The 20,729-nt window shown below is 42.2% G+C and overlaps 1 protein-coding gene across 1 annotated transcript in view; it reads right to left on the reverse strand.

Annotated features, from left to right (window-relative positions):
- Positions 1-10,809: 10,809 nt before the first annotated feature.
- BMF (Bcl2 modifying factor) overlaps positions 10,810-20,729 on the reverse strand; it is a 30,782-nt gene continuing 20,862 nt past the window's right edge. The window contains exon 4 of the mRNA XM_051977067.1: positions 10,810-15,586. Within this exon, the coding sequence (XP_051833027.1) occupies positions 15,485-15,586 (102 nt within the window). The 3' untranslated portion in view covers positions 10,810-15,484. The remainder of the gene's footprint in view (positions 15,587-20,729) is intronic.

Raw genomic sequence — 20,729 nt, forward strand, 5'->3', positions numbered from 1 at the left:
ATAAAACAATCCTTTAGGCTGGTCAAACAACTTCTGGGATTACATCATTAATTAATCCATACAACACTCTATTAATCCATACAACAATCCAACCAGTTAACAGGATTCAAACATTTTTGTTTTATGGGGAAAACGCAGGTGTAGAATTCTGACTCATAGATCAGAGATCTCAGGATCAAAGGATCTCAGAGTTTTCTTACCTTTCCACTGTATCCTTGGTAAGTGGTTATCGATAACCTGATGATTCTCATCTCTCAACAAAAAAGATGGTAGACCATAGATTTCAGATGAGACATACATTATCAAACTTTGCCAATGGGTTGATTTGTTTTGCTTCACTATTCTGATTTGTCATTAAGTAAGGTTCTTTGGGGGAAAGGAGGAATCATTGAAGAGTGACAATGGTGTAAAGGAAAAAAAAGAGTATCAATAAAGAAAAAAGGGTGTTTAGTAGTACAAGTTCTCAAACTATACTAAAAATTAGTAACCATTAAAATGACTTGGTATTGGTGAAAAAAAATAGAACCTTGTCAACAAAAAAATAGATATACAATACACAGAAAGAAACAAACAAAATAACATGATGCTTTTGATCAACCAAAAAAGCCCAGTTAGCAAAATCAGGACACTGACAAAAAAACTTCTGGAAAAACGAAACAGCTCCCTAATAGAAATTAGATTTGGACCAATATCTCACATCTTATACCAAGATAGTCTCCAAATATATTCATAATTTAGACATAAAAGGTGACATTGCAAGATAATTGGAGAAACAAGGAAAAAAAATACCTTTCATTTCTATTAATAGGGGAAGACTTCATGACCAAACAAGGGATAGAAAGTATCACAGAAGATAAAACAGCCAATTTAGATAAAGTTAAAAAGTTTTGGCACATACAAAACTAATACTATCAAAATTAGAAGGGAAGTGGGGGGAGGGGTAGATTTATGTAGGAAGTTTCTCTGATAAAAGTCTCATATCTAATGTATTTAAAGAACAGAACCAAGTTTATAAGACTAAGAACCACTCTCCAATAGAGAAGAGAACAAGAGAAGAGGCAGTTTTAAAAGAAAGAAATCCAAGCTATCAACAACCATATGAAAGAAAAAGTGATTCAAATCACTAATAGAAAAATGAAAATTAAAGCAATTCTGAGATTTCACCTCCAAACCATCAGATTTTCAAAGATGACAAAAAAGGAAAACGATAAATGTTAGAATAGCTGCGGGAAAGCAGTCACCTTGATCTTCTGTGGGTAGAATTGTGAATCATCTAGCCATTCTGGAAAGCAATTTGGAATTATGCCCCAAAAGATGTTAAATCAAGCATATCCTTTGACCTGGCAATAGCATTATTAGACCTATACTCCAGAGAATTCAAAGAAAGAAGAAAACGGCTCATATATAAGAAAATATTTTAACGATATTTTTAGAATAGAAGATCTTTTTATGATAGCAAAGAATTAGAAGTTAAGAGGGTGCTCACCTACTGGAGAAAGACTAACAAATTATTTTCCCTGCTTCTGACTTTTTGGACTCCAAAACCCATACCTTGGCTATTTTTTTCTCCTGGATCATTCTCCAGTACTTGGAATTTCCTTTCTTTGGAAGATCCATCCACCCTTGAAACCATCTCATCCTGGAATATCCCTCCAGCTCCCTTCTCCCACTCATGATTCTTAGGGTTTTTATTCTATTTAACGGCCATTTATCTTTCAGTCTTTTCCTGGCTCTTCCCATGACTTAACACTATGCCCTAGATGGGTGCACTTCCCCCTCCATTTCTGCTCTCAGTGATATGTTATCTTCCCTCATTTGCAAAACATATTTTTCTTTCCCAGTGCTTAGTACCATGATGGGCATACAGCAAGCTCTCAATAAATGCTTGTTTTTTTGTTTTGCCTTGCCTTGCCTTGTGGTATGGGGATGTATTGTAATGTATTATTACTGTGTCATAAGAAATTATGAAATCAACCGTTTCAGGGAAAACTGAGAAAACCTCTATGAACTGATGCAGAGTGAAGTGGGAAGAACTAGAACCAATTTGCACAATGACAACAACATTATAAAGGGAAAAAAAACAACTTTGAATGATCAGAACTCTGGTCAATGCAATGACAAACCACTATTCCAGAAGGCCAAAGTTGAATCTCCATCTCCTGCTGTGGAGAAGAACTTGAAATGCAGGATGAAATGCACATTTTTGAATGTGGCTAATGTGGAAGTCTATTCTGCTGAACTGTGTAATTTTGTCACGTGGATTTTTCTTTTTCTTTTATTGTTCAATTAAGAAAGGGGTAATAGAAGGGAGGGAAAAATAAACACTTATAAAAATTGTAATAAAAAAGTGAGAGTAAGAGAGAGAGAGAGAGAGAGAGAGAGAGAGAGAGAGAGAGAGAGAGAAATTGTGAAAATCATATAGTCATCCAGGTTCTGCTTAAAAACCTCTGGTGTTTAGAAAGAAACCTCTTCTTGAGGCAGTCCATTCCACTTTTGGCATATAAGGAACCTATGTCCCCTCTCTGTTGTTATATCATTTAGACACTAGGCCTAATGTCTAAATGTGTTTTCCTTTACACCATTGTCTGCTTCATGTAGAAAAGGGAGTTGAACTGGATGACCTTTAAAATCCCCTTTACTTCTTGATTTATGATTCTATGATCCTCTCTGGGACTCAGTTTCCATTTTTGTAGAATGAGGGGATTAAATTAGAAAGCTTTTTAAGCTTCCTTACAGCTCTCAACTTATGATTCTGTGATCATCTCTGAACCTCAGGTTCCCGATCTGTAAAATGGATGTGGTGGATTAAATAGCTTCTAAGATCCCTCACAGCTCCCAAACTATAAATAATTCCTACTTTGACAGTTACAGATGAAGGAAATTGAGGCCCAGAGAGGGGAAGTGACTTCCCACAGCAGAAGAGCCAGAATTTGAATCCAAGATCTCTGAGTCCAGAGTCAATGTTAGGGCCCCTCCTCTGATTCAAGCAGAAGACTCAGGGCCATGGACCAAGGCTTACTAGACTAAATATAGGTTCTAGCTAAAGAATGGTAATTTTTGACCCTGCCTCCATCATGACCTTGTTATATGGCCACTCTATTCTTTATCAGTAGAATGGGGTTGCTGACCTTTATCTCAAGTTTAACTTGATAAGTAATGAAAAGTATCTTCCAAATCAGCACTTAAGTCAATATTTACTTCCCTGGTGCCTGCTAAGCAATGTCCATCTACAGGAAAAGCAGGCTCCCTGGAATACAATTTAGGCCAATGAACCTAATGTTTACTTCAGAACCAACCTAGAACAGAATGTTGTTTGTCCTTTTGGTCTCAAAGATGACCAATGACATCACGAGGGTGATATCTTAATTTGTAGGTGGGTTGGATTTCTGTGAGGCAGAGCAATGCAAAGCCACCAGCTTCACTCTCTCCTCCAGTCCCCAAAGTCCAGTGGTAAGACAAAGGTCAAGACAATGGAGTGACAAAGTGCCAGGGAGTGATAAAGGGATAGTTTGTTCACTAAAAGCCAGGATGAATCTTTTAAGACTAAAGCATGCTTGACAAAGGTCAAATATGGTGGATAATGTTGGTATGATTCTATCAAGTTTGAAGCCCACATCCTTTCTTTCTGTAAATAAGTAGCAGCAAAAGTAGGAAGGGACAAAATAATGTTATTAGGTAGTTTTTACTTAGTTGTTTAGGGAGAATGTTTTTTGTAAGTAGAGTTTATTTGGATACTTTTGGGGAGAAGTATCTTGTATCAAAACAAAATTTCACAATATACATTTAAAAAGGAAAAAAAAGAATGTTCTGCTAAACTAACGTTATTTCCTTTTTTAAAATTTCCAAGTAGAAATTGAAGATCAAAGGAATATACTTAATAATAACTAGCATTTATGTATCACTTTAAAGTTTGCAAAGCCCTTTACAAATATTATCTCATTTTGTCTTCACAATAATAAGAGCTTTTGTTCTCTCCATTTTAAGTATCTGAGGCTAGATTTGAACTCAGGCCTTCCTAACTCTTTACTGTTCTATCCATTGTGCCACCTAGCTATCTGTAAAATATAATGTAATGAACAGCAAGTTGACAAATGAGATCACATAGTAGAGTTGTAGTACTTGGGTTCATGTCTGGCTCCGATGTTTACTGTCTTTGGGACTTCTAAAAGGTGATTTCACTTCACTAGACCTCAGTTTCCTCATTTAGAAAATTAGTGGTTTGGACTAGATGACCTAAATCTGTGAACTTTATACTCACTAATGTTCCTTCATACATTCTTTTTCTCTCTCTTTCTACATACATAAAAGATATATATGCATGTAGATATAAATATATAGATCAGAGAGAAGAGGGAATCCCTATACATGATAAATTCCATTTTAAAAATGTTTGTGAGTTTTGATGGTATTTTATTTTTCCAAATATATGCAAAGATAATTTTCAACATTCACCTTTGCAAAACATTGCGTTCCAAATTTTTCTCCCTCACTTCCCCCAGCCCTCTCCCCAAGACAGCAAGCAATATGATATAGGTTAAATTTGTGCAATTCTTCTAAATATATTTCCATATTCATCATGCTGCACAAGATAAATCAGATCAAAAGGGGGAAAAACATGGAAAAGGGGGGGGAAGCAAGCAAACAACGACAACAAAGGTGAAAATGCTAAACTTTGATCCACATTCAGCCTCCATAGTTCTCTCTCTGGATGCGGATGGCACCTTCCATCACAAGTCTATTGGAAATGCTTTGAATTACCTCACTGTTGAAAAGAGCCAAGTCTAGATGAAACATTCTTACAGAAGTGTATGGGGCTGCTCATGGACGACTAGCACCTTTGGTGTGACTTGCTGAGCCCTTTTCAGGTTATTCATCCATCTTTGCTCATGCAAGTTTCACCCAACTTTCACCTGTGGCCCCAAAAAGCTGTAGCATGAGCAGCAGCTCATAAAACCAAAACCCCAATAAAACCATCTTAAACCAGGTTAGGGGAACTGATAGGTCTCAAACCCATCAGTGAGTTACAGGGATGTCTATTCCAAGTATGTGAAGACTTCCTTTATTGGAATGGGCAAAGAACAGTTTGTTCCAACAGCCGTGAAGGCTGCTGAAACAGGTGCTGTGGAGGATTTGGAGTTTAGTCAGACAGCAAGACGCCAAGGCCATCCACTGCATCCTTGGTCACCACCAGTCATCTCGGCTTTGCTTCTGCCACTGGACTGATGACTCAGAAAGCGAGTGAAGCTGACAACTTTGGGCAACTCTGCTTCACATAAATCCAATTCACAAGCAAGTCAAGACATCACCCCATGATGTCATTGGTCCTCTTCAAAAACAAAGGTTGAACAACATCAACAAAGCCTTACAAATGTTCCTAAATGTAGGTATCATTACTTGGATTGCATCAAACTCAGGAACACCACAGAACCTCCTAACTGATTTACAAAATCACTCAAAAGGGTTTAATCTAAGTATTCTCATAGGAAAAAACAGGAGGATAAGAAATAGGTATTGTCCAGACTGTGCTATATCATTGGATGGACAGTACATAGTGCCAGTCCCTCCCCACCCCTCTCTCTCAGTCTCTCTCTCAGTCTCTCTTTCTCTCTCTCTCTCTCACACACACACAATATATATATGTAGATATAAGCGTTTTCATATACCATCACTTCCCCAATTGAGGAGATTTAATTAATTTCCAATTCTTATGGCAGTCTATTCTTGCTCACCATGTTCTTGTGTGTATGAGATATATTTATATATCTATATCTCCATGAAAAAAAAAAAGAATAGGCTGAGAGACAGAACCAATTAAGAATTGTGCATGAGAAGCATTTTAGGGAAAATCTTTAGTAAAATACATGACCTAAAAAAAAAAAAAAAAAAAAAAAGGATTATATAGTATGAGGATCAACCCATCGGCAGCCCATGTGCTCTATTGGTGTCCATGAAATATCAAAAGATCTAGAGGGAACCCTTCCATCTACCCCACTTACTACAGCACTTTGGGCAGACTCTCAGAAGGATGATTTATGGTAAATCCTAGTCACACAAAATGAGATGTAGATAGGTTACAATCTGAACTGATGGAGGCAATTCCCACATTATTGATGACATGAAAAATCCATGAAAATTCTGAAACATCCATTCTGGACAAGACTGAGAGAGACACATAGTATAAATGTATAAATAAGATGTTTGCATGGTATAGTTAAGTGGGTTTAGAAGAGTTTGCCTTTGAAGAGTATGTGGGGAAGGTTTTGCTTTTATCTTTGTAGTCACAGGTCCTAGTATAGTACCTGAAATAATAGGCATTTAATATATACTTGTTTATTGATTGACATAAAACTGGCAAAGAAGTCTTTACAGCACCAGTACTTAATCCTCCAAGGTATCCATGGATTAGGGTCTATGAAGTTGGATAGAAAAAAAAATTATATCCTTATTTTCACTAACCTTTGTATTTTCTTCAGTTGTGAATTTATATATATATATATATGCATATTTGTGTGCATATATAAGCATTTATGTATATATGTGTATGTACATACATATATATGTGTGTATATATGTATGTACATATACATATATACACATATACACACACTTATACATATAAATATTGAGGAAGCTAGGTAGTGATATGGATAGAATACCAGGACCTGAGTTCAAATTTGACCTCAGACATTTGCTGACTATGTAACTGTGAATAAATCACTTACTGCCAATTGCTTCAAAAAAATTCTGAGAAAGGATCCGTATACATCACTAGACTGCCAAAGGAGTCCATGACCAAAAAATCCCCCACCACATTAAGAACTATTATTTTAACTGCTTGTCCTACCTTCTGTCCTTGACCCTATTCCGACCCTTTTATCACTGACTTGACTGAAAGCATAGATAGCACACCTATTGAATTTGTGGATAACATGAAGCCAAATAGGAAAGTTAACATATTAGATGGCAGAATCAGGATCAGAAAAGATTAGCAGGCTGGAAAGTGAGGATGAATCAAGTTAATAAGATCAATTTTTATGTGTCTGTGACTTCTTTGGTGTAAGCAGGATGAGGATATTCCCACCACTGATAACGTTCTGCAATTTGTGAATCTGAGATTAGTTGCCAGGGTCACTGAGAAGACAGATGATATGCCCAGAATCACACAGCCAGGATGTATCAGAGGAAGAATCTGACTTTATGTTTTTCCTATGTAGGATAGCTCCCTATTCACAACAAAACTTACTGGAGATGAGTTAAAACTCCATTCTTGAGCTCAAAAAAATCAACCAGGTAGTACCAAGAGAGGGAAAATGTATATTCACTTTAAAAAAAAAAAAGATCTATGAGTTATAATGGACAAAAAATTCAATATGAATTAGTGGTAAAAAAACTAATGTGATCCTGCATTAGTAGAAATAATAATGTTCATGGTGAGTCTTTGGTGTCCAACCGGTCACCCAACTTTCGCCTGTGGCTCCAAGAAGCACAGCAGCCACACTCCAGAGAAAATTATCTTGGCAGGCAGGCTGAATCAGGCTGGGGGCAACTGACAGACCTCAAACCCTTCAGTGAATTAGGGGATGTCTATCAAGAGCATGTGAAGACTTCCCCTAAAGAGGAATAGGTGGATGAGAACAATCTGTGCTAACGGCCACAAAGGCAGTTGAAGCAGGTGCTGTGCAGCACTGACAGCTTGGTCAAACATTGAAGACTCCCAGGTCAAACACCGCATCCCAGACCTTCACCAGTTATCTTGGCCTTTGTCTTGCCCTGAACTTCGGTGACTCAGGAAGAGAGTGAGGTTAACTACTTTGTGCAACTCTGCTTCCCTTAAATCCAATTCACAGGCAAGTCAAGACATCACCCCATGATGTCATCGGTCCTCCTCAAAAACAAAGGTGAACAACAACAAAGATGCTCTTGCTAAGGGTGGGAATGAATGTCTTGGTCAGGTGAACAGTACCTGAAACACAGTAGTATGTGTTTGTTAAACCAGCAGGACGTTTTTTAGAGCAAGGTACTTGCTCTAAATTCCCCCAGCTCAGCTCCTGTTTGAGAAATTGCATCTGGTTCTAGGTACCATGTTTTAGAAGAGATATGGACAGACAGCAGAGCTTGTTGAGGATAGCTGGGATAGGGAGGATGCTCAAAATCACAGCAGATGAGGAATAATAGAAGTACCTGAGGCTGTTTATCCTGAGCAAGAAACTTGGTTGAGGAGCTGTCTTGCACTATTTGAAGGGCTGTCATATGGAAGAAGGATTAGACTTGTTCCACTTGGCCCCAGAGGAAAGATCTAAGATTACTAAGGTGCAAATGATATTACAGCTTACTAAAAATGAGAGCTGTCCAAAGTTAGGATGGGCTAACTTGGAGTATAGCAAGTTTCTCCATTACTAGAGGTTTGCAAGGGAAGGCTGGGATGTTCTATATAGGGTTCCCATATTTGGTTAGGGGTTAGACTAAATGAGCCCCAAAGTCTCTTCCAAGAGTCTATGATTCTATGGAATACAGAGTGGTCAGAAAATAACCAGGTTTTACTGGGTTAAAGGCAGTTATTTTGCATTAAAAATAGACTAGGCTTGGTTTCCTCAAAGAATTGGGCAAATGCGTTGTAATTTACAAATGGAAACACAAACAGAGGTGGCAGCCCCTATTGGACCAAGTCATTTCAAAACCCAAATTAAAAAAAAAAAATCATTTCATATCCCTTGGTTTCTTCAACTGGAAATCAGGAAGTTGGGCTGATGACTTAGCTCTTATGAAATGGACAATCCAGTAAAGTTGTTCTTCATATTAGGATCCAGATTTAGAACAGAAAGCCCTCATTATATGGAGGTCAAGTGTGATTAAGTTATTTGCCCTTGATCACATAAATGATAAATGGCAGTCAGGATTTGAAACCAGTTCTCTGGCTCCAAATCTAGAGTTCTTTCCACTGAACTGAAAATTTACTAAGTTACGATGGCTCGGGAGCTATAGGGTCCAGCCCAAAGGCAGTGAGGAAGAACCTTAGAACCACCATCCTATCCACAACTGCTAAGAGTAATGTTTGGTTTTCCCCCCCTTGGGAGCCCTCTGACACCAGATTTTAAATGTTTTTTCAGAGCAGAAAAGATTAGTAAAAATAGCAACTGTCTCTCCCAAGTCATCTGACAACAAACACACCCCCTCAAACCTTACTATGGTGAAAGGAAGGAATCTGACACCATCAGTTTGATTGTGGCTAGTGCTGACGAGGTCACCCTTTGGACCCGGCTCTCCCTCCCCTGCTGCCTTGGTGAGAAATCACACAGCGGTCAGAAGGTCAAGACTCCAATTTTAGTGAGGGGGATCTAGGACTCAGAAATGAGTGCTAAAAGGAATTTTCCAACTTCACCTAATCGTTACACCACAGATCCTAGAAGAGGTCTCAGAAGTCACCTCAATCAACATTTGCCTTTTACAGGTGAGGAAACTGAGGTCAGAAGGAGCATCACGGGAAGCATTTGAGTCCCAGTTCTCTTAGGTTTAGCACTCTTGTTCTTTCAACTTTGCCACCTCTGCTGATGAGAAAATGAAGGTCCAGAACTGAAGTAACTCCTGTAAGATCACAGAGTGAATTAGCATCCAAGTCTGACCTTGAATCCAGGCCTACACAACATGCTTCTTCCCCACCCTAAGAGCTGTCTTCTTGTTGTTTTGTTTTGTTTTTTCACAACATTGAAAAAAATCAGATTTCATGTGCAGGTGTTTCTATTGGGCTTATATCCCAAAGAAATACTAAAGAAGGGAAAGGGACCTGTATGTGCCAAAATGTTTGTAGCAGCCCTATTTGTAGTGGCTAGAAACTGGAAAATGAATGGATGCCCATCAATTGGAGAATGGCTGGGTAAATTGTGGTATATGAATGTTATGGAATATTATTGTTCTGTAAGAAATGACCAGCAGGATGAATACAGAGAGAACTGGCGAGACTTACATGAACTGATGCTAAGTGAAATGAGCAGAACCAGGAGATCATTATACACTTCGACAACGATATTGTATGAGGACATATTTTGATGGAAGTGGATTTCTTTGACAAAGAGACCGGAGTTTCAATTGATAAATGACGGACAAAAGCAGCTACACCCAAAGAAAGAACACTGGGAAACGAATGTGAACTATCTGCATTTTTGTTTTTCTTCCCGGATTATTTATACCTTCTGAATCCAATTCTCCCTACGCAACAAGAGAACTGTTCGGTTCTGCAAACATATATTGTATCTAGGATATACTGCAACATATCCAACATATAAAGAACTGCTTGCCATCTAGGGGAGGGGGTGGAGGGAGGGAGGGGAAAAAAAAATCGGAACAGAAATGAGTGTCAATATAATGTAATTATTAAATAAAAAATTAAAAAAAAAAGATTTCATGTGCAGCATGATAATTGTGGAAATATGTATAGAAGAATTGCATATGTTGAACATATATTGGATTATCTGCCATCTAAGGAAAAATGAGGGGAAAGGAAAGAAAAAAAAATTTGGAACACAAGATTTTGCAAGAGTGAATGTTGAAAACTATCTATAAATGTGTTTTGAAAATAAAAAACTTTATACATTTGAACAAAAATAAAAATTATTTTTCTAAGCTTTCCAAAAGAAGAAAAACAATCAGAAATATTCTCATTGCCAAGAAAGCAAAAGGAATACCAACTTCCTCAAGCTGCCTACAAAGAGGCAGCTGAGAATTGACTTTGTCACCCTGGCCATCACTCATATTATACCACTGCTATTACTTTAAAATAAATAAAACACAAACAACACAATGGAAAAGAGGACATCCTTGCTTTAAATGATTTTATTAAAAATTGTACCAGTTGTTGAAAAAAGACTCCATATATATACACATATATATATGCATGAGAAGAACATAAAGCCCAGTATACTGTACAGATACAAAACAGGCCCTCTTCCCCCAATTCCCCTCCCCTATTCCCCTTCTCTCCCTCTCTTCCCCTGCCAAGTCCCAGGAGGCAAAGGGCAGAGTCCTGGAGATCCATCAGCAGGGGAACAAAATGCTACATTCTCACTGGGTCTCCATCCACAGCAGAGAAATGGGGCCCGTGCCTCGTGGGGACAGCCTCGTTGGTGTGGACTGAGGGGGAAGGAAGAGGGGAAAGGCAGGAGGTTACTCAGCTGGCCAGCTTCTGAGAGCAAGGGCCCTTCGGCTCGAGCAGATGAGGTCTGCCCGCCGTGGAGAGAGGCTGTGTGGAGCATGTGCCCCAGGGCCTGCTATCTCCAGGGGGCACTGAGCACCAAGGGGCCAGCACCAGTTAAAAAACCTCTGCCCAGAGTGGGCAAACAGCCCGGGAAGCAGCAAAACCATGGCATTCGAAGCGAACGAGGAAGTCAGTCACATCCACGAGGGAAGGCTCTGGGAAGCTGCTAGAGTTGCAGCCCCCATCCAATCCTAAATACCCACTGCCACTCCCGGTGCCTGGGAATCCAGAGGGCCCTACATAGGGAACAAACTGTCTTAAGGCCCTCAGAGGGATGGAGGGAGATTCAAACCACCTCCCTCCTATCCTCCTGAGAACTGGGATCCTACCCTGTCCGCCCTGACTCAAGGAAGTTCCAGGGCAGCCCTTCTAACAGGATTTGCAGCAAACATCAGACATGTGCCCTAAGCCATCCCTTTCCCATTTCTTCTTACTCTTCCCCCAATTAAAAAAATAAACAACTCCCCCTAAAGGCAGCAAATCTCATGAAACTAAAGGCATAGAAATGGCTTTCCTAATTCTCACTTCCCAGAAAGTAGCCATAGTGAAGGGCCAGACCCTTCCCTGACAGCTGGCAGGAGCACCAAGTCTGTCTGTGTCCCTTTCTCACATATATGTACACACATACACACATACACACAACACATATTCCAGTGCATTCAACGGAATGGGGCCGGGGAAGAGTTCTGGTGGCTGCAACAGGCCAGTGGGGTTGCACTGTGTCCTCCCAGTGCTTAGAAGCCACAGTTGTCTGCTCTGAACACAAACAGACACCTCTAGGGGACTGGTTTGTAGGTCATTGGGAGGTGATTTTTTTCCACTTTGGATTGAGCAAGACTAGGAGGCTGCAGAGAGGTCAACTCCCTAGAGACCCAAGAGTGGGAGGCTCACACAGACACTTATTTCTGCTTCTCCGATCCAGGGGGGAAGAAGGGGAGGGTATGTTTCAGACACCCCCTCCCCCTTTCTTTTCAGATCCAACCAACTCATCTGAGAAAGGGAGTCCCAGAGTTTGGCCCCAGGCTGCCATAGGAACCATCCCACTCCCACTTCTGGCTGAGCTATTCCAGCAGCTCCAGACCCCCTTTAACTCTGGGACACCAGGCTCCCCAGAGCCAGGAGACTGCTCTGCTATAGAAAAGGGGGCTTGCCTCTGCCACACACCCCCCCCCGAAAAAATTCTAAGATGAATAATATGGTTTTGCCCTCCTCTCAGAGCCCTACTCCGGCCTTCAGCTGGTTACAGGTCACTTCTCAAGCTGCCTTCCCTCCCCCTCTCTTTCCAGCCTTCAGCAGGTTACAGGTCACTTCTCTGCCTTGCTCCCCTTCCACCTCCTCACCCCAGGAGGCAGCCAGGCCACTGGGGGAAGGGAGTGTCTCAGGGGCCTGACCTAGGAACCATTCCAGCCTTTTCACACAGCAGGAGGTGGGAAAAGCAAGGAACAGAATCCTAAACAACACAAAATCAGCCCTTTCCACCACCACCACCACCCTCCCCAGTCCCCTCCATTTCGTTTTAAAATTTTGCCCAGTCTTGCCTGAGGACTCAGTTCCTGACCTCACATCGGCTAGCAATTTGGGGGTGGGAGGGGGGAGAAAGAGAGGTTGTAGAGGAGGGTGGGCTGGGTAGGGTGAATTCAGGGAGTCGGTCGGTGAAGAGTTGGGATGGGGGTGGGAGTGCCTGCTGTGGCGTGAGCAGCCCCTGCTCCAGTCACCAGGACTCTATGGCTCAGCTTGAGAGAGAAACCACAAGAAACCAAGCACTGATCCCACACATATGGGATAGAGTGAAGAAGGGGAAAGCTTCTGCAAGACAGGAAAGTACGGATTTTAAAACCTTCAAATCCCAGTTTTAAGGGCCTCGGGTAGAAATGAGGCATAAGGACAAAGCCACCCCACTTTTTCCTACCCTCCAGCATGGAAGATTAGGGGTAGGCTGGTTAATTTAGATTGCCTGTAAAACTATAGTCAGAGCACTCGGCATTATGGCCTTGATACACAGAAGGAAGAAGATGCACGTCATCCATGACACACCTGGGAAAAGATGCCAGAATATACTGGAAACATTCAAAGGAAGAGTAGTGTTGGTCAAGAGATGGGCAGGCAGAAAGAACCCTTCCAGAAGTCCATTTGTGAGACACTTATTTATAAGCCCTGCATCCCAGTCCCCTGACTCACTTCCCTAGGAGATTTCTCTTTGTTCATCACAAGCTAACTTTCTTAGCAGAAAAAATACAGTGTGTACCCTGAGATGAGATTCAGGCTATGGTAGGGTAGACGTTGGGATGAGACACCATCAAATCCAAGCAGAAGGGAGCAAAAGCCAGGGAGCTTCACGGTCTTAGGCTCAACAAAAGCATCAAGTCAGCAGCCTGCCCCAGAGACCGACTCCCTCCGCTCAAAGGACTAATTACCTACCGTCTCCCTCAACCCCACTAGTCCTGAGGGTGATCTGGCGCTGAAAGTGGAGACAGAGAGCAGCTCATCTTCCATTTCTGATGGGAGCCTTCTCTAATGGGAACATCTTCCACGAACCATGCTCCTTTAGCACCAAATGGTTTTCCTTCTTAGAGATTTATTTTCCCCAAAGTATAATTTAAATTCTAAATAGTTGATTAATGTGTTTCCTGTTCCCTCTCCAAACTAGACCTCTCTCAAGAGATGCCAGGCAGTCACTCTGATTGTTTTCTTTGGTGGGGACGAGGAGAGAAAGAGATGGACAAATACAGAAGATTTATACCCAGGGGAAGCTGGAAAAAAACAAGGAGCCCCTGAAACACGGCCTTGAACTCAGCTCCATCTTTTGTCCCTTCCCCTAAAAAATAAACCCCAACAAGAACAATAAAAACCACAGTTTGGCAGATAAAAGCCACTAGCCACTCCAACCCCTAATGCCTTGCTTTTTCCCACCTAGCATTAGGTACAAAGAATGATGGAAAATTCCACAGAAACAGGAATTTCACCTTCTGAAAGGCATGAAACTTCTTTCTCACTAAAAAAAATGGGCCACCTGTCTAGTGCCTCAGATAACAAGAATTTCCAACCAGGGCTCTCCTTTACCAATAGGGTAGCTTTCCAAAAAGAAGCTGACAGTCCTCCCCCTCTCCCTTCCTTCCCCACAAAGGAAGCTGATGCAATAAGCTGACTGACCACTCCACTTATTTCAAGATGAAGGTCAATTTGCTTTTGACTGACTCTAGTCCCTCAAAGAAAATGTTCTTATCAATTCTGGCTAATTCACTGCCAAATCAGATCCAAAGTCGGCTTATAAGTTTGGTTCATTCGGTAGCAGTTTCCTGTGGCTGTGGGTCCAATTTGACTCCTGGGAATGCCACAGTAGCCTTACCCACCCGCCCCCCAGTCCTTGAGAGGGATACTAGAAATCCTGAGGCAATTATACGTGGGATTATATCCTCGGGGCTGCCACTGGTCAGGGTGGAACCTGGATTTGTCAATGACTGATGAACTTGCTAACTAACCCTTTAGTGCCTGGTGGCTGTATGTCCAAGATGGAAGCCCATAGTGAGTAAATTTCCTTTACACTTAAATGATAGTGTCCAGAGCAGTGCTACCATCCAGCACTGGTCTGCACTAGGCTCAGCAAACCTATTTTCTCTTCACTCTGAGGGAAAAAATTCACAGCCACAATCTGCAGTAAGGAGCTGTTGGGAAGGGAATCAGGAGAAGCTGGGCAAGGTGACCCACCCAGGGCTGATGTCAGCACATCTGGTTTGTTTTTTCTCACACAAACCCAATCTCCGAGCTTGGGCAAGAATGGATGCCCAACAACAGCCTCGGAGAAGAGGTGGTTCTTGTGAGCGGGGAGGAGTCAAACCCAGCTCTTTCTTCATTAGTCAGCACTGTCCTTCCTTCCCAGAAAGGCATCTTCAGCACCCGCTGCCTCAAAGGTCCATTTGCCAGGAGCCAGCAGAAGGTCTCATCAACACAGCTACACCAGCTTTTCCTTCAACAGTGTTTGACCAAGGCTTCCCAGCCTGGGGGATGGCTGGGAGCAGAACAAATGTCCCTTCTTGAGTTGGTCTTATGTACATAAAGATAGTAAAACAAACAAACAAAATCCCAGAAACAAACAGACAAAAAATGTCAAAATAATAATAATAAAAATAACTTCACAAGACACAGTGCCAGTTTTCCTGGAGTTCTCCCCGGTGTCCTGCTCCAGGCGTGGGGTGGGATTCTCCCTGTGGTCCACACACAGAGAGGGACAGCAACGTCTCACCTAGGGCCTGCCCCATTCCTGTTCTCCTCTCTGTTCAAGGCCAAATTGTGAAGGAAGAGGAGGATCTGCCACCACACATGGTTTCGGTTCTGTTGGTGCTGGAAGACAAAAAAAAAAAATACATACATACATACATACATATATAGAGAGAGGGGGGGGAGAGAGAGAGAGAGAGAGAGAGAGAGAGAGAGAGAGGAAGAGACAGAGAGAGAGAGAGAGAAAGAGAGAGAGAGAGAAAAAAAGAGAGAGAGAGAGAGATATCCACCTAAGTCCCACTCAGACTTCTTATCAACTCTAATAAAAGTTCAGTTCCACATTTCTGGGGGCAGCATTTTAATCCTATCAGCACAGCAAACTGAAAGAATAAAAAAAGAGAGAGGGGAGAAAGGAGTGATAGGGAAGAGAAAGTTAAGTTCTCCAAAAACAATTGTCATTCTAACATTAAAAAGAAAAGACCAGACTCTTTAGGCATTGTGCACAAGAGGATTAAACTTCTTTCCCCCTCCTGCTTGCAGGATTTTACAGAGTTTAGCCAAGAGCTGCTTTTAATCAGATTGGCTCCTGAGCCTCTCAAACCCCAGCTGCACTAACAACAAACTTTTTTCAGAAAGAAAGGGAAAAAAAGTGCCCCTTTCCCCCCAAAGTAACACAGAGAACAAGGGAGTGGGGAGGGAGAAGGGAGGGAGTCTCCATCTGCAAGTGATTTGACACTGTGAAGGTCAAAGGGTTAATCTTCAATTTAAACCACACTGCTGAGGCAGCAAAATTCTGATTTCATCCAGTGCAAATACACACACACACACACACACACACACACACACACACACACACACACACACTTGTGCACCCTCCCGCTCCCCCTGCTTTCCCTTCCCAGCATCTCCAGCTCAGTCCTGCCCTTTTTATAGCTATTCTTGACAGTAAGCCATAAATAATCCCTCTTGGAGCCCTTTTCTACTGACTGGAGCCAATTAAACCTTAAGCAAGAGCATACTTGAAAACAAAACAAAAACAAAGCATGCACACTACACTCCCGGAGGTTATCCCAGGTCCTACTGTTAGGCAGAGCACCGGAGGCAAAGTTCAGAGGTCAGTGGTCTCTAAGATGCCCGCTGGTTTCCTACCCAAACAGGTAACATTTCTCGGGGCTCCCCCACTTCCGATCATCCACTGGCCAGGAGGGGCTTTGTTCTGGAAGATAAGTCTCCCCTCTTTACCCAGCCAGTAAGGCCCAGAGGACCGGGCTGGGGGAGTGTGCCCCGGAGGGAGGATGTGGTGGGAAGCCCCCATCAGAACCTGCAATGAGGAGCCCTATGGACTGGAGCTTTGCTGATGGCCCAGACATCTGAAGAGAAATTTCATAAAACGTTTCCCCAGGAGCCCTGAACCTCCTCTTTAACGGAGGCTTCAACCATAGGACCGGGCAACTTGGGGATGAGTCAGATGGCCCGAAAATCACATAGTGAGTCAGTTCCAGCCAAACTGGGAACTGACCCCAAGTTTCCTGACTCCCAGGCCAATAGCAATAGCAATCCCATCTCAACCAAGCTCCCCAGCCCGTTCCCTCAGTGTCTTCCTCAGGTTCTTCCCCCCTTTGGCTGTGGCCCCAGACAGGAGGCCTTCTAGGGACCAAGATGAACAAAGAGATGCCTTTGGGAGAGTTCTTAGAGTCCCACGGACAGGAGCATTCCTCTCCCCTCCCCACAGGGATAATCAGCAGGAAAGGGGGGTTAGCAATCATACTTAGGAACCCAAGGGGAAACAGGGATGAGCCAACGAAGGAGGCCTGCAGATATGTGCCAGGGGGAGACTGACAGACTTCCTCCTGTTTTGTAAACAAAGACATTAAATGAGGAAACACGCGCTGGGCTTAAAATCTGGTTAGAGTAAAGCAGCGTGGAAAAAGGACTCAGATGCAAACCTGACTATTCAGGCAGGCAGCAGCCCAGCAGAGCCCTCCTGGCCCCTTCCCCCAGCTGCGAGGGAAGACAGGTGCTAAATCTGGGGAGTGCGCAAGCAAGGAGGCAAGAGGAAAAGCTGCTCCTCAAGTGGGTCGGGTTGCCAGGCTGGAATCTCTGCCTCTCCCCCAGTGAAGGCTTCCCCCATTTCCCTGCACACAAACAACGCCCACCTCCAAGGAAACGATAAAGCTGGATCCCCCTGTTTCCACCACCCTACCCCCTTTTATTATCAGAGCAGACCACCTGGTCCCTCTTCTCACTGAGAATGAAGAACATGGCAGGAAACCAACTCAAAACCACAGCAGAGACAGCAGGGTACGGGGGGAGAGGTCTGGCTCTGCAGACACATAACCTGGCTTCAAATCCCTCTGGGAAGTTCCCTCCCTAGGTCCCGGTTTACTCATTCATGAAACAAGGGGGTTTTAGGACTGGATGGCCTCTCACAGGAATAGAGCTAAAAACCTAGGACCTGCTGGCCAAGCAGCTCCAAGATCTTGGCTCTAGAATGCCACCTAAAACATTTATCAAGAACCCCACTACAGTATCTTCCAACAAGTGATCAAAAGCCTTTATCAAAGGCCTATGTTCTAAACATTATGTTGTTAATGCAGTCTAAAATCACATAAAGCCTTTATGAAGGCTGCTCGTTATACTTCTAGGTAACTTCCCAACAATAAGAGGATTTTCTTCTACTCAATTAAGCCTGTCCATTCTATTCAACCAAATCTGTCCCATCTCCAACACTGCTCTTTGCCCTCCTGTCAGATGACCTTCCAAGTGACAGCCTTTCAAATTTTTGAAGATGGCTGCCGTGGATCCGAGTGAGTGTTCTCTTTCCAGGGTAGACACCCCCCCTCTAACCACAAAGTCCTGGCCTTCATGTCCCCCATCGTTGTGGATTCCAAATCCCTCGGGTTTTCAATGATGTGTCAATAAGTCCCAGCCTAAGCATCACTTGGTCATTGGATTTCAGTGGCTCAGAGTAAACGTAAATAGCAATTGTTTCTGTTCTAGCCAAAAACTCCAGGTCTTCTCCCATCAAGATCGATTCTTTAACTTAATTTAATTTTTTGAGATAATATATTTTTATTTAAGATTGATCCTTTTGTAAAGGCCATTTTTTTGCCTTAATTCTTACCTAGCCTTTAATTATCGAATGGATGTTGCCTCACACAAACTGAGATCCAGGAAAGGCTTTAGCTTGAAAAGGCCAAGGTCTCCCACTAGATGGGCAGTCCTTTCTAGTCATCCTGACCTACATCTTTCCTGGAGGAATGAGGCGGATGACTTGGTCCAGCTCTGTCCCACTTAAATCCAATTCACCTCCAAGTCAAGACATCATCCTGCTGGTGCCATTGGTCCTCTTTGAAAACAAAGGACAAACAACAACAGCATCATGAGTTCAGAGGATCACAGATTTAGAGCTGAAAGGCTCAGAGGCCATTCAGTCCAACCATCTTCATCTTCTAGTGAGCAAGCTGAGACCCAAGGGTAACAGAGTCACACAGGTAGTGAGTGCCAAAGGTAGCGTTGGCACCTAGGTTAATAAATGAACGAATAAATGAAAAAATCATTCACTAAATACTTATGTGCCAAATGATATATTAAGAGTTGTGAATAGAAATACAAAAAGCAACTCAGTTCCTGTCTTCAAAGAGCTTGCATTCTATCAGGGAAGACCAGAATACAAGGAAGTGCAGTTGAAGGTGGGGAAAAGTGTTTTGTACTAGAAAGTTACAAAGATAATAGGTGGAATCATAGGACAATTGAGTAAAATGTTCTTTACAAAAATGGCAATTTGATTACTGAACCCATGGAAAGCAGGGAGGGTGCAAACACTGAAGGAGGATGGCATCATGGAAGTGGATAGCAGAGGATCTGGTGGGGAAGAACCTACATAAATCCTCACCAATAAGAACACAAGACCCCAAGGTGAGAGCTGGAGTGCTTGGTTGAAGGCAAGCGTGGAATGCAGAAGCAGAAGATGGTCTGACCACTGTACCAAGCTTCCTTCCAGTTCACCCTGTTCTTTCTAAAATGTGGCACCCAGACTGGAGTGCAAAACCCTAGATGTAATCTGAACAAGACAGTATACAGTGAAATTTCCTATGTTCTAAACATTATGTTGTTGTTAATGCAATCTAAAATCACATAACCTTTTTTTGGCTGCCATTTAGAGAGCTATTGCATTGAGCTTGGGGTCTACTAAAACCCCAGAATCAGGAGTGCTTAATTCTAGAGTCTATTTTTAAAATACATTTTGATGACTCCATTTCATTATGATTGGTTTTCTTTTCAATCCCATGCATTTTATTATTTTTGCATTTAAGAACATTCTCCTGAGAAGGGGGGGGGGGGGGGGGGAGGGGGGAGGTCACACAGGATTCACTAGACTTTCACACAAAGATAAGGTAAAGAACTAAGAATTTCTGAGGGATAATCTTTATATGATTTTCTAGCTATACCTTGCCCATCTCAGTTTTCCCAAAGTGATATTCTCTCTCTCTCTCTCTCTCTCTCATATATATATATATATATATATATATATATTAGATTTCATCCTATTCTTTTCAGCCCACTCTTTGAATTCTAATTCTACTTGTAAAAGGATATGCTATCTTACCACATCTATATCTTCACAAATATGACAAGTAAGTCTCTATGGCTTCAATATTTCTCACATTGTCAATAAGGAGCCTATTAATCTGTCTGCCAAAAACACTGATTAACTACTAAGGATCAGGTATTCCATGGGATCAGTGTTTTGCTGAAAAGCAAAAAGTGAAACAGTACCAACCTTCCAAGAGCCCACATTCTATTGGGGAAACCAAAATGCATATCAAAATGCTGGAGACAATGCTCACCGATGGACAGAAATACCAGCATTCCCCATTCCCCCACCTTAATCAGTCCCTGAGGAATTGTTCCAGTTTCCTGTTAAATTGTAGTGGTTCAGTCATGTTCAACTCTGTAACCTCATTTTGGGGTTTTCTTGGCAAAGATATTGGAGTGTTTGGGCAGCTCTTTTTCTAGCTCACTTTTACAGACGAGAAGCCGAAGCAGAATTAAGTGACTTTCCCAGAATCACACTGCTAGTAAATGCCTGAGTCTAGATTTAAGAAGATGAGTCTTTGTGACTCCAGGCCCAGAACTCTATCCACCGTGGGTCCTACCTTACCATCCTGTTAAGTAAGTATATACAAAGCAGATTCGAGGTGATAGAGAAGGGGGTGGGGGAAGGAACTTGGCAATTAGTGGGGTTAGGAAAGGCTTCCTTCTT

The sequence above is a fragment of the Antechinus flavipes genome, chromosome 2, assembly GCF_016432865.1.
Source record: "Antechinus flavipes isolate AdamAnt ecotype Samford, QLD, Australia chromosome 2, AdamAnt_v2, whole genome shotgun sequence".
NCBI classification, from domain to species: Eukaryota; Metazoa; Chordata; class Mammalia; order Dasyuromorphia; family Dasyuridae; genus Antechinus; species Antechinus flavipes.